The 13,954-nt window shown below is 43.4% G+C and overlaps 1 protein-coding gene across 1 annotated transcript in view; it reads left to right on the top strand.

Moving 5' to 3' along the window:
* Positions 1 to 9,715, top strand: part of TNN (tenascin N) — a gene marked incomplete at its 5' end in the record, with an annotated part of 34,324 nt that extends 24,609 nt beyond the window's left edge. The window contains 5 exons of the mRNA XM_081010228.1: positions 1,276 to 1,427; positions 2,344 to 2,440; positions 5,157 to 5,324; positions 6,471 to 6,634; positions 8,680 to 9,715. Coding sequence (XP_080866354.1) covers positions 1,276 to 1,427; positions 2,344 to 2,440; positions 5,157 to 5,324; positions 6,471 to 6,634; positions 8,680 to 8,811 — 713 coding nt within the window. The 3' untranslated portion in view covers positions 8,812 to 9,715. The remainder of the gene's footprint in view (positions 1 to 1,275; positions 1,428 to 2,343; positions 2,441 to 5,156; positions 5,325 to 6,470; positions 6,635 to 8,679) is intronic.
* Positions 9,716 to 13,954: the final 4,239 nt, after the last annotated feature.

Genomic DNA, 13,954 nt, shown 5'->3' with positions numbered 1-13,954 from the left:
TTGCAAAGCAGTTGTCAAAACAAAAAAACCGTATATAAAAAAAACAGGGAGAGTGCACAAAAATGCACACATTAGTGAAAGTTTCTTGGTGAGGATTAAAAGTTAAAACAGTTCAACGCATCATCAGAGATCTACAACCTCTCCTGGACAATGACAGTTCTCTTTCTCAAGCTCTGGGAGGAAGACCTTTCATTGCCTACAGACAGCCACCCAATCTTAAACAACTCCTAACCCACAATAATACTACAACCAGACTTAACACGGACACTGGCACCAGAGCCTGCAATAAACCCAGATGCCAACTTTGCTGCCACATACACCCGGACAACACCATTACTGGCCCCAACAACATCACACATACCATCTCGGGACTATTTAATTGCTCATCGTCTAACATTGTGTATGCCATCAAATGCCAACAGTGTCCTTCAGCTCTCTATATTGGACAAACAGGCCAAACCTTACGCCAAAGAATAAACGGACATAAATCTGACATCAAGAATCACAAAACAGAGAAACCAGTAGGAGAACACTTCAATCTCCCAGGACATTCTATACAAGATCTCAAAGTAGCTGTTTTACTACAAAGGAATTTCAGAAATAGACTGGAAAGAGAAGCTGCTGAATTACAACTCATTACCAAACTTAAAACAATGGAGAAACCTGGTCTGAACAGAGACATCGGATTCTTATCTCATTATACATGACTAAGCCATTTCTCACCTTCTCACCCCTTGCCTTTTCCTGTAAGACCTATTACAGTCGTTAAGAGTCGTCAACAGGCTCATCTCAGCTATCTGCCAATCTCCGATTCCCACCACCCTTCTAAGTAATACCCCTCCCCACCTCCTCAATATATAGAAGGATCTGGTAACTTCTGTTTCAGTGTATCTGAAGAAGTGTGCATGCACACGAAAGCTTATACCAAGAACTAACTTAGTTGGTCTTTAAGGTGCTACAGGAAGGAATTTTTTTACTTCGACATTAGTGAAAATAATGCATAAAATGCATTTGATTAAGCTGTGTGCAAAAATGTGTATTAGGAGGAAGGCACAGAAAATGCATGTGAACTTGCATACAAATTCCCTCTCCCCAACATTTTTGCAAACTGATGCAAAAAGGGAGCAAACTGAACTTAAGAATGGAAAACTGGAAAATCTAGAGAAACGGTTGCCCTGGCCTCCTTTATATTGCTGCGCTGTACAAATATTCTTTGTTTTTCATCTTTCTTTTTGAACTTGCTCACTTGGCTTTCCCCCTCCTTTGCTCCTGCAGTCAGTTTGCGCTATCCCTTCCCTGCGGACTGCAGCCAGACCCAGGAAAATGGACACTCTGCCAGCGGCATGTACACCATCTACCTGAACGGTGACGTCAACAGACCCCTGCAGGTGTACTGTGACATGGCCACTGATGGAGGCGGATGGATAGTGAGTTCTGTTCTTAAACAGCTCTATTTCCTATCCTTTCACAAAGCACTCATGCGACAGATTTGGCCCTTTCCACCAAGGGGAGTGACGCAGCATACTATCACTTGGTGGTCATATTGCCAGCAACCACACCAAAAGCATACTTGCCTCTGCAGGACCTGCACCAAAATTCAGACAGTATTGTGGGGGATGAGGTGAGTAGCAGCACAAACCCCTGGAAAGTTAGCAGTGGTAGTCAGAAATGCAACAGTACAAGGCAGGGTCTTCATATGCTTCAAAAAGCCTACCTTGAAGTTTCCTTGTTAGGGGTGAGTGGATGTCCTGCATGGCATTCCTGTTCTTGCTTGTGGGCTGGTTCAGCCCCTTGGTTTCCTCTTTTCTGCATTATCATTTAACCAGGAGAATTTCTAATTTGGGAACTGGTTTCTCCACACTGTTTATTTCGCCTCTCTCCCCTCCCTGCCTTTACAGCTTACTGATATGCATGAGTTCATGCACACAATGGTTAAAACTCTGCACAAAAAGGAATATTGGTGAGAGAAGGAGTTCCTTTTCCTCCTGTGATTTAATCAATAACTACATGTGCTTGAGCTCATTGATAACCTGTTGAAGTGGGGGGGGGGGGAAGAGAGGAGAACCAAAAGCTGCATAGAACTGCAAAGAAAGAAAGAAAGAAAGAAAGAAAGAAAGAAAGAAAGAGTGGATCACAAAGGCATTGGTGTTACTCCACAAACAAAATAGATGGGGAGAATTCTATAATTCATGGTCAAATTAAGTTGGCCTCATCTGGTTAGGTATTTCTTATTGTGCCTGTTGTTTGAGCCTTCTTATCTTCAGTTTCCATCTATCATCCTATCATTGGTGTTCTGTGTTCAAGGGACCAGACCTATCACTTGGCTTTTGTTTGCTTTTGCAGGTCTTTCAGAGACGGAACACAGGGCAGCTGGATTTCTTTAAGCGCTGGAGGAACTACGTTGAAGGCTTTGGAGACCCTGCTGGGGAATTTTGGCTTGGTACTGTATCTGCATTCTGTATGCGACCAGGGAAGGGTGCCACAGGTTTTGTAAAAAGTGCCGCTGCTCGTGCATATATAGTTATCTGGTCTTTCTGGCCAGTGCTATGGATAGGTGAGCTCAGTGGCTTAGGGTGGGCAGGGCGAGAGGGGCTGTGGCCCCGGGTGAAAGATTTGTAGGGGCGCAACTGCCAGCATCGCCAACTAGTTGCACTGGAGAAGATGCACAATGGAGGGAGTGGGAAGGAAAGGAACCACAAAAAGAAGGGGGGGGGGTCTCTTTCTCAGTGCTTTCTTTCTTTGTTTTTTTTTAAAAATAATATTTATTAAAATTTCACAAGAAAAAAAAACCACATTAATGAAGAAAAAATTAACAATAAAAAGAAAAAATACAAAGTAAAAAGGGAAAAAAAAACAATTAAAAACAATTTCATCTTTTCCTCACTTCTTTTACATTTACTTGTTTCTCGGACCTCCTCTTACCCCCCTCTTTTGTATTCTAATTAAATATGTTTATGCAACAATTCCTTTCCCTCCTTTTTAATCCTAATCTTTAATCTTGATATAATATAACTTAAAATTTTAAATTTTAGATATTAAAACCAATTTTTCCATATTCTTTTAGCCTGTACAGCTAGAAACCCCTTAACTTCAATCCAACATCATTCTAACATTCATTAATTTTGCAATATTTCTGTAAATAGTCTTTAAATTTCTTCCAATCTTCTTCCACCGACTCTTCTCCCTGGTCACGGATTCTGCCAGTCATTTCCGCCAATTCCATGTATTCCATCATTTTCATCTGCCATTCCTCCAGTGTGGGTAGATCTTGTGTCTTCCAATACTTTGCGATGAGTATTCTTGCTGCTGTTGTAGCATACATAAAGAAAGTTCTGTCCTTTTTTAACACCGATTGGCCGACTATGCCCAGGAGAAAGGCCTCTGGTTTCTTCAAGAAGGTATATTTAAATACCTTTTTTAGTTCATTATATATCATCTCCCAGAAAGCCTTAATCTTTGGGCACGTCCACCAAAGGTGAAAAAATGTACCTTCCGTTTCTTTACATTTCCAACATTTATTATCAGGCAAATGGTAGATTTTTGCAAGCTTGACTGGGGTTATGTACCACCTGTATATCATTTTCATAATATTTTCTTTTAAGGCATTACATGCCGTAAATTTCATACCTGTGGTCCACAACTGTTCCCAGTCAGCAAACATAATATTATGTCCAATGTCTTGTGCCCATTTAATCATAGCAGATTTCACCGTTTCATCCTGAGTGTTCCATTTCAACAGCAAGTTATACATCTTTGACAAAGTTTTAGTTTTGGGTTCTAACAATTCAGTTTCTAATTTTGATTTTTCCACCTGGAAGCCGATTTTCTTATCCAAATTGTATGCCTCCATTATCTGATAATAATGAAGCCAGTCTCGCACTTTGTTTTTTAGTTTTTCAAAACTCTGCAATTTCAATCTGTCTCCATCTTGTTCCAAAATTTCCCAATATTTCGGCCATTTGACCTCCATATTGAGCTTTTTCAAGGCTTTTGCTTCCATTGGTGACAGCCACCTTGGAGTTTTATTTTCCAATAAATCCTTGTATCTTATCCAAACATTAAACAGTGCTTTCCTGACAATATGGTTTTTAAATGCTCTATGTGCTTTGACCTTGTCATACCACAGATATGCATGCCATCCAAATACATTATTAAAGCCTTCTAGATCCAAAATGTCAGTGTTTTCAAGAAGCAGCCATTCTTTCAACCAGCAAAATGCTGCTGATTCATAGTAAAGTTTGAGGTCTGGCAGGGCAAATCCACCTCTATCCTTAGCATCTGTTAGTATTTTAAATTTTATTCTGGGTTTCTTGCCCTGCCAGACAAATCTAGAAATATCTCTTTGCCACCTCTTGAAACAGTCCATTTTGTCCAGAATTTCTTTCTTTGGTTTTAATTGGTGGATGCTGCTGCTGCTGCTGCCGACACGCCCAAAAGTCCTTCTCCCCTGGGAGCTTGTGTGTGTGTCTTCAGCTCTTGGGTGGGTGCGCTGGCAGTGCCAAGCAGCAGAAGCCTGTCTGTGCTGGAGGGCTCTTCAAGCTGCTCCCTTTGCATTCAAATCAGTTGTCAGGAGCTGAGCAGGTAGAGGAGAGGAAGGGCAAACAGAGGCGGAGTGGAGAGGAGCGAGGGCTCCAAGCAGGGAAAAGCAAATCACTCAAAGCAAATCCCTGGGTCTCACCCAGGTGTGCCTGGGGGGTGGTTTTCAAAGCCCCCCCAGCCAGCCCTGTCTCTTCCCCAAGGAGAGCACACACATCTGGTGAGTCCCCTGCAAGAGCTGCAGCAGAGCTGCCAATGCCACCTCCACCTTTATCCCAGCTGCCTCTGAGCGACCCTGCCTCACTGCTCAGGTCAAGCTGGTCAACAGACTGCCCCTGCCAGCCGGCTTGCGCTTGGCACAGGCTGGCGGAGCAGGTGCAGGGAGCAGCCCCCAGGCAGCAGGAGAGGTGAAGGCACATTGCCTCTGAAGAGCTCTCGGTATGCATTTATGTCGCAAAAACAATGGGTGGAGTTCAGCTAAGTTTACTCTGGACATACTGAAATTTATAGCTTTGTCATGAAAACTTTCTGGCTTTGTTGCCTGTGGAAATATTTCTTACTGGCCACGGACAATTGGAACTGTGGTTGTCTGCAAACTTACTCTGGACTGTTTCTTTCAGGCCTTGAAAAGCTGCACCAGCTCACCAGTAGCGCCCCCGTCCCCTATGAACTGAGGGTGGATTTACGAACGCACAATGAGTCTGCCTATGCCGTCTATGACCTCTTCCAGGTGGGCTCCAGCAGGGAGCGATACAAGCTCTCCGTGGGGAAGTACAGAGGCACCGCTGGTAAGGAAAACGTTATTTGGCTTGCAGTATCATGTGTAGACACTGGACACAGAAGCAGTGAGACACCCTTCACTGGGTGGAGCTAACTAGCTTGTCAGGTGTTAAAATGGCCAGAATATAAATAGTTTATGTACTGACCTGGTGCTCTGCTGCTCTTCTGGGCCACAGCCAGCACATGGTGCTGTAGTCCAAAACAGCTGGAGGGCACCAGGTTGGAGAAGGCTGGTTTAACAGTATAGTCTTATAGAAAGCAAAAAGCTTTCTTTGCAATTCTTCCCCCTGAAATCACTTTATGACGCATGTACAAAGAGAGAGATATACATGTGTGGTTTTATAGATGGAGCAAAACCACACCTGTGTGCTATATACATAAGTGGGAGGCTGTGTAAAGAGACAACACTAGCACAGACAACATAAATTTTATGTCTAAATCGAGTATGACCCTGGCACTTAAGGAGCCAGTAATATTTTTCCATTACCCTTCCAACAAAAATCACCATTCCCTTTAGTAGGTGATATAGCATATTGACAGAAAAACATCTTTGCCACCTTTCTCATACTCCAGTCGTGTTTGTTGACTTCATCGGTGTAACCATTTCTCAAAAGCCACTCCTCTGTCAGAAGGGATACCTTTTGGTGCCTCAGTGGTAGGTGCTATGAAGAGATTTATTACTAGCTATTTATTTGCTTCATTATTAGTTACTCTAACTGTGCAGTCTTAGGTCTGTCTACTCAGAAGTATGTCCAGCTCAGAAGAACAAAAAGGGGCCATTACAGAATCCTGCAGTAGCAAATTCCCCATAATACTTTTAATAATTTACTTCCAGTATATCTGTATAATCATGCAGGATTACTAGCAGTGAATAAAGTCCACTGTGAGCTGACTACAATTCCAACATCCATCTGAGCTGCACATTTTTGCAGAAGCCGATGCTGATACAAATCTTGCATAGTTGGCCATTTGTGTTCTCTCCTTTTAGCAGTAGTTGTGTATCTGCATGTTGGCCCTTGAGAAAAGTTACCTTGTATTTCTGATTCCTCTAGGCAGGCTTTCGCAGCTCTTATTTCAGGTGCCCAGGTGTACTCGGGTTTTAATGAAGCCAGGATCCCCGTAGTCCTAATGCTGCCTTCCTTCCCCCAATTCAGGGGATGCCATGACTTACCACAATGGTTGGAGATTTACCACCTGGGACAGGGACAGCGACATTGCTCTCAGCAACTGCGCAATCACACATCACGGTGGCTGGTGGTATAAGAACTGCCACTTGGCCAATCTGAATGGCAAATATGGCGAAGACAAGCACAGTGAGGTGAGTACTGGGCACTCTGCCCAGCAGATGTGGGGAACCTTTGGCCCTCCAAAAGCTGCTGAACCACGGCTCCCATCATCCCTGGCCATTGGCCATGCTGGCTGGCGCTGATGGTAGTTGTAGTCAGCAACACCTGGAAGGCCACATGTTCCCCCCACATGCTGTATGGTTCTCCTTTTATATATCAGGTATGCGATTTTTCCCCAAGTGCCTACTAAAATGCTGGCAACATGAGGCACTTCCCTGCGGTTGTCATTAAAAGTTTGGAACTGCCTTACCTGTCTCACAATGGAATGGAAACCCTTTCTATTCTGCCATTTCTTAACTCTGAATTTATATCAGGAGTTGTTATTCCTTGGGCTGCAATGTTTGATTTGTTTTTTCATTGGATCCATCCATTAAAACATTTTTACACATGTCTACTCAAATGTGAGCCCCACGGACACTTATTCCCAGGTACCGGTGTATATAGGATTGCAGTATTAGGTTTTCTCATACAGTTGTTAGGAAAATCTGAAAACTGAAATTCTCAAAACTTAATCACGAGCACAGACTCCCCCCCCCCCCCGAATATGTCAGAAAATGGCTGCTGAGGTCTGGAACAAAGAGCCTGAAAGATGGGAAGATGAGCCCGTGTGCCCTCTTGCCGCATTTCTGCTGAAAAGCACATTGCAGCAGATTTATGGAGAAAGAGGCGCCACAGAGCAGTGCCTTAGTGGTTTAGAGACAACTATGACTCAGGAAAGGCTCTTCCTCCCCAGGTTGAATCTCACAGCCTTTGGCAAGCTCTTCCTGCACAAAGAATAAGAGGCTAATAATATTGACCTACCTTGCTAGATTACAAGACAGTGTATGTGAAATGCTTTGATCACTCAGAATTACTATGCTCAAAAGTATTGCACACTTTCCTTCCTCCTCCTCCTCTTTCCACCCTTCCTCATACAGAGACCAGAATAGCTAACAACATTCATAAAATGCAGCATAAAAGTGAAATTAAAACCACAATTCACAGTAATACATGATAACAATAGGATATGACATCAATGTTCAAACCAGTGGAGCAGGAAACATTTTAGACAGTTAGACAAACAGAGGTTCTCCATCTGTGCTCTGAAGACCTGCAAAAATAAGCTGGTGGGGGCACTCTGATCTGGAGAGACTTTCATAGATGCATGGCATAGGTGCATGGCAGTTTATCAACACCTATTGAAAGGTTTTGGGGACTGAATCTAATCCATGGGGCTGTTGTGGCAGCTAGACTGGTGACAGGGAGTGGCCACCGAGACCATATAACACCGGTCCTGAAAGACCTACATTGGCTCCCAGTACCTTTCCGAGCACAATTCAAAGTGTTGGTGCTGAACTTGAAAGCCCTAAATGGCCTCAGCCCAGTATACCTGAAGGAGCGTCTCCACCACCATTGTTCTGCCCGGACACTGAGGTCCAGCGCCGAGGGCCTCCTGGCGGTTCCCTCACTGCGAGAAGCCAAGTTACAGGGAACCAGGCAGAGGGCCTTCTCGGAGGTGGCACCCGCCCTGTGGAACACCCTCCCATCAGATGTCAAAGAGAAAAACAACTACATGACATTGAGAAGACATCTGAAGGCAGTCCTGTTTAGGGAATGTGTGACATTTCAATGTATTTTTAATCTTTGTTGGAAGCCACCCTGAGTGGCTGGGGAAACCCAGCCAGATGGGCGGGGTACAAATAAATTATTATTATTATTATTATTATTATTATTATTATTATTATTATTTATTGGCCATAACAGCAAGTGAAAAATAATATGGTTGAAATGGTATTATTTCTACTATAAACATGGGCAGGAGTTTTAATTTTTGCCCACAGATTCAAGCAGTTTCTTTGGCATGCAAAAGATCCCAGGTTTAATCCCTGGTGTTTCCAGTTAAGAGCTGGAAAAAACTCTTGCCTGAAGCCCCAGAGAAGCAGTCGACAAGGACAAGCCAGTGGTCTGACCTGGTATAGCTCAGGGCAGTGTCCTTTGTTCCGGTGTGATGCTTGATTACCTGTTTTTCTCTTTCCAGGGAATTAACTGGGAGCCATGGAAAGGCCACTTGTTCTCCATCCCTTACACTGAGATGAAGTTCCGTCCACGCTCACACCCAATCTTGGGTAGAAAAAGGAGATCTCTAGCAGGGAAGGAACCCAGGGTTTAAAATGGATGAAATGTGGTGCTTGTCAAGTGAAACATGGCGATGCATTATCATGTAAACCATGTGACCTTGGGTTGCTTATTTTAGTACATTTATAATCGCATACAACTGGTTACAGGCTTCCTCAGAAGAATTATCTGGTTTAATTGGTTGGGATCAGCACAGAACCTGCACTGCACTGTGAGTGCAAGAATAAGGAAGGGGACTAAGGGCTGGCTCAGAATTCTTCTTGTGGAGGGCCATGTCTGTTGACGCTCCCTCTGCTTGTAGTGGCCTCTGGTTCTGACAGCTACCATGGATCAGGAGTGCCCATTCCAGCCCTCCAATTGTTCCATGTTCTTGACAAGAACTTCTCCCACAGCAGGGTCTTGCTTTTCCTTGCCAGAGAAAACAAAGAAGTCACCACACCATCTCTTTTCCTTCTTTGCTCTTTCTCTCGGGTGCTTTGCTTACTCCGCTCAACAAGGACCTGATTGGTCTGCTATGCTCTGATTTCTGAGATGTAGCTTTGCAAAACCCAAGGTGCTAATTTAACATATTTTTCTATCCATGGTGTTCCCTACAAGACAATTGTCAAGTCACCAAAAGCCAAACTTTCAAGCGCTGCTGAGAATGATGCGGTTGTATCTCAAAGATGCTTCACCTAAATAAAGCACGACCTTTGCTCTTTTTCAGGGCTGACCCTGTCCATGAGGCAAGGTGAGGCAAGAGCCTCAAGTGGCAAAAGCCCATGAGGTGAGGCCCCACCCTGCAGGCAGAGAAGTGGCAGCAGCACTGGTTTCTGGCTAGATTTCACCGAATCTCACATGATCTCACTGAAATATTGCAAGCTCTCACAGAGCAAGTGAGATCTCGCTGGAAGCCAGCACTGCTGCGCAACGCAGATGAGGCAGGCTTCAGCAGGGACCGGGGGGGGACGGGGGTGGGGGCAAACGTTTCCGTTTCACCTCAAGCAGCAAAGCAGAACGCGTTGCCCCTGTTCGTTCTTGTTCTTTGGCTCTATTCCCATGCAATAAATTGTTTCATCCCCTTTTCTCCCACCCTCTTTTCACTTAGAATCATAGAATCATAGAATCATAGAGTTGGAAGAGACCACAAGGGCCATCGAGTCCAACCCCCTGCCAAGCAGGAAACACCACCAAAGCACTCCTGACATATGGTTGAGAAATTGTTTCTGTAGTAAGTTACAAAACTGTACCATTTCATACTAGAAGTGTTCCTCCATATCCTCCTGCCCCAAACGCCTTGCTAAGGGGAACACTCCTCTAGTTTTCTAGTTTTCACATAGTTTTCTATGTGCAGAGATATTGTGCTATGGAGAAGCATGCAGTCCTTTTAAGCCTCTGTCTGCAGCCTGAAGTGACTCAGCCCTAAGTTTGCCAAGCCATGTGTAAAACTTTAGTTATAGCACCACCTAATGTTGATTTCAAGTATGACTAAAAGGGGGCTTATAGCAAGTCAGTATTTCTAATGTTGTATATATGCTTTACTAGGGGGTGCGCTCCTCCTTGTTCTGCTCACCAACACGTTCACCCCCTCCAGCTTCCCCTTCCCACCCTGTTCAACTGCTAAGCTCATTTTTCACCTTCTCAACACCATTTCTGAAGCCACTTCTGTTCTTCAGTCCTGCCTTGCACACCTGTTTTCACCTTCGCTTTCATGTCTATACTTCCTCTGCACTCTTTTTCTGCAACCTCCTCGTACACAAACCATGCCCAGAGTAATCTTGTGCATCATCTGAGGGAATTTAATATATGATTCCCTGAGGACCTACGTGTGTGGATAAACAAAAGAATCGGCTGGGTGCCCAGATTCAAAATTTGGGGCTAGCATACTGAGAGCCCCAGTAGCAGAGATTAAACTCACAAAAGTTAAGCTGCAGTACAGCGTTAGGACTATACATTGTTCATCTGCACACAGCCACTAACCTCTTTCTACCCCTCTTGCAATGAGCAGACCACACACCTTTAAGTTTTAAATGCTTTACTTAGCAGATTCAAGGTCTAAGTCATGCAGTATTCCATGCAGCAGCAAGGATAATACAGGCAAGAGACCCCTCCATAGAAAATACAGAATATAGTTCCAAACATGTGCTGTGAGCTTTGGAGCAAGCTCACACATCTCTGTCTTGTTACATTATGCACACACGCACGCGCGCGCACACACACACACACACACACACACACTACAAAGGCTTTACTTCCTCCATTTCCGGGTGTGACCTAGCTGAGTCTATCTAGCAATACAACTCTGTAGTCCTTTTCCCCTCCATGGACTAACTAGCAGTTGTGCATAGTTATGTTTAACTGCAGTGTCCCACAACTTTCTCTTTCCATACAGGCAACCTCCAACTTGTGCAGGGTTGCGTTCCGGGTCATTGTGCGCTTGCGTGAAATCGCATGCAATTGAAACACCCCACTCCGCCCCCTTTCTGTCCTTTTAGTGATGTCTTTTATTACCTTTCTGAGTCATTTCCGGGTTCGGTGCTATGTGTGTGATTGCACACATATCGGTCACACCTAAAATGGGGGTTTCCTGTATATTGCAACTGTTAAGCATCCTTTTCACCTTCTTTTATGAAGCCACCATCCCCTCTTATGTTCCAGAACCTTTCATGTCCCTGCTTTCATCTCCAGTGTCATTCCATCCCTCATACTCCCTCCTTTTTCGCAATCTCTTTTGCATTTCCCCATTTCCCCTCATGTTCCCCTTCCCCTTCCTACATCATGATAACCTTCGTCCCTTTATTCTACCTAATTGTTTAGTTAGAGAAGCTTAACTTCAGTTGATGGATGTGGTGCATGTCTGGGTGTTTGCTTGTTAATAAAATTATCTCTTCTAAATTAAATCTGGAACTTCATGTTCATATTTACTTCATATGGCAAAAATGCTGTATTGAAGGTGCTATGAAATATGTGAGGGCTCCACATCCTTTATCTTTCTCACATGAGGCAGCTGAGGAATGGAAGAGGGAAAATAGCTGTTTTCCCCCCAGGTAGTGTTCTTCTGTCTCATTGCGCTCAGACAATAGCAGAAGTTTGAGTAAAGCAGAGATAGAGAGAGATTGGGATGAAAATTGTGGTTTTAAACAACAGCAGAGGTTTGTGTAAGCAGGGATAGATGTACACTGAGGGCTTGCCCTTTAAATCATAAACAAACCAGGTTTACCAAGGAGAAATAGCAGAGATGGGTTCAACCCAGAAGCTAACACAGCAGAGCCTTTCCCAACTCCCTTTTCATAGTTCTCAAATTTTGTTTTAAATGCCATTTTCCCTCCTCACTGGTACTCCTTCCTAACTCTGCTCAAACTCCTGCCATTGTTTAAAACTGCCACATTTTCCCGCTCAGTTTTTCTCCATCACTGCTTTATTCATATCTCTGCTGTTGTTTAAAACCACCATTTCCCTCTCATTGTCTTTCCACCACTTTCCCCCTCTTAGTATCCCTTCCTTCTCAGTCCCATGCCATGGGCACTGCTATTGTGCAACTTGCCTTCCCTTTAACCCCCTTCCCAGCCCCGACTTCATGCAAATCTGGGATTGTGATGATTCCCTACATATCCTCCAATGGCTAAGCTGATTTTACGCAATTCCGGTATTGTGGTGCAGCACGACAAATCCTCCAATGGGGGCTGTGTGATGACAGCCTTATAATTTTATGTATATAGGGAGAGAGGAAGATGAGTGTTATGTCCCTCTCCTCCCACTGCCAGAATTTTCCCAACAGGATACTCTTACTTTTGTGGAGAGTAGGGAAAGATTCTTTTTCTTTAGTAAAAACATAACTTCTCCCTATTGCATATGTGAAACAAAGTTTGTAATCTCTAGTAGTTGTATCGGTTGCAAGTCACAGTGAAAGCAAATGTGGGTCAATGATTAGATTTCTATCTAGTGGCCTGGTTTTAAATCCCGGCTGAGCCAGGAACACAGAGGAGAGTCTTGGACAAGTGTTTCTTAACTTCCAGTTTAAAAATGGTTACCAGATTTTGGGAGAATGAATAACTACAAAAACTGTTATAAAAACACTTTAAATAACAAATACCGAGAAGTCCAGGAGACACAAATTTCACCAAAACTATACAGGGCCCCAAGTATCTAACTTGTTGGTTTTTTGTTTTTAAGTAACTCTTTATAGACAGAAACATAATAGTTTAGTTTAAAGAAAGCTTTAAATTCTGCTGTAATCAAGTTAGTATCTGTCTTGTTTGCTTCTGCATTCTGCTTAAATTTTATTTTTGACCAGTATGGTTAATTACTTATGCTTGTTAGAAAAAATGCATTTCTATACGATTGCCAATTTTGATACTTACTGTGGATCTTGAAACATTTCAGAAATATTTCACATTGTTTAGCAAAGTTTATACTTTAGCCACAGAATGTAATGGGGAGATCCTTATTACTTATAAATAAAGATATTTTAAAGTTATATTCTTAGAATTCTTTATGCAATCCAACCTACACAGAACATAAAATGGCAGTTTAGTCTAGAGTTCTTCATGTGTTGTGCAAAGGAGCACACATCTAGTTGAAGCCAATGTACCTGCTGAACTTACATGGTTTCTCAAATCTGAAAGGCGCCCAACTCAGTTGGCCAGTGTCCGCACACATGCTCTGTTTTGACAAAACATTTTACACTTTAGAGTAATACCTGTAAGATAAGCTAAGCAAAGATGATCTGCAACAACAAGTAGACCAGTTTGACTCAGGCACAGGAGTTGCTACAGCACATCAAGAATCGCACGTTGTGGTTGTGATGTTGCACTGATGTCATGATTTGTGAATATGCCAGTATGCTAGGCACGGCCACAGCTGAGCATCTGTCCTGTGAGGAGGAGGAGGAGGAGGAGGAGGAGAGGGAGGCAGGCACAGACAACATCAAGGCTTGCTCCAGTCAGACTGTCCCATCCCTGGCCCAACAACCTTAAAAGTTGTACCATCTGCTTTAGTCCTTTAAAACTGTGAAGCACAGGAATTGATCGCATGACAGGGATGAGCTAGGAAGATTAGTGGTTGCAGTCTTCCACCCACCAATATATTGCCACAATGGAAAGAATTCTCTTATTGACTAAATTAATTGACTCCCTGCTTACATTTATGTAACTGTACATATCCAAAATCTCTGTATCTGTGCCTTTTTGTGAGGTAAC

This window comes from Podarcis pityusensis, assembly GCF_964106645.2.
Source record: "Podarcis pityusensis genome assembly, chromosome: 6".
NCBI classification, from domain to species: domain Eukaryota; kingdom Metazoa; phylum Chordata; class Lepidosauria; order Squamata; family Lacertidae; genus Podarcis; species Podarcis pityusensis.
This window is presented reverse-complemented; position numbering and strand designations above follow the sequence as displayed.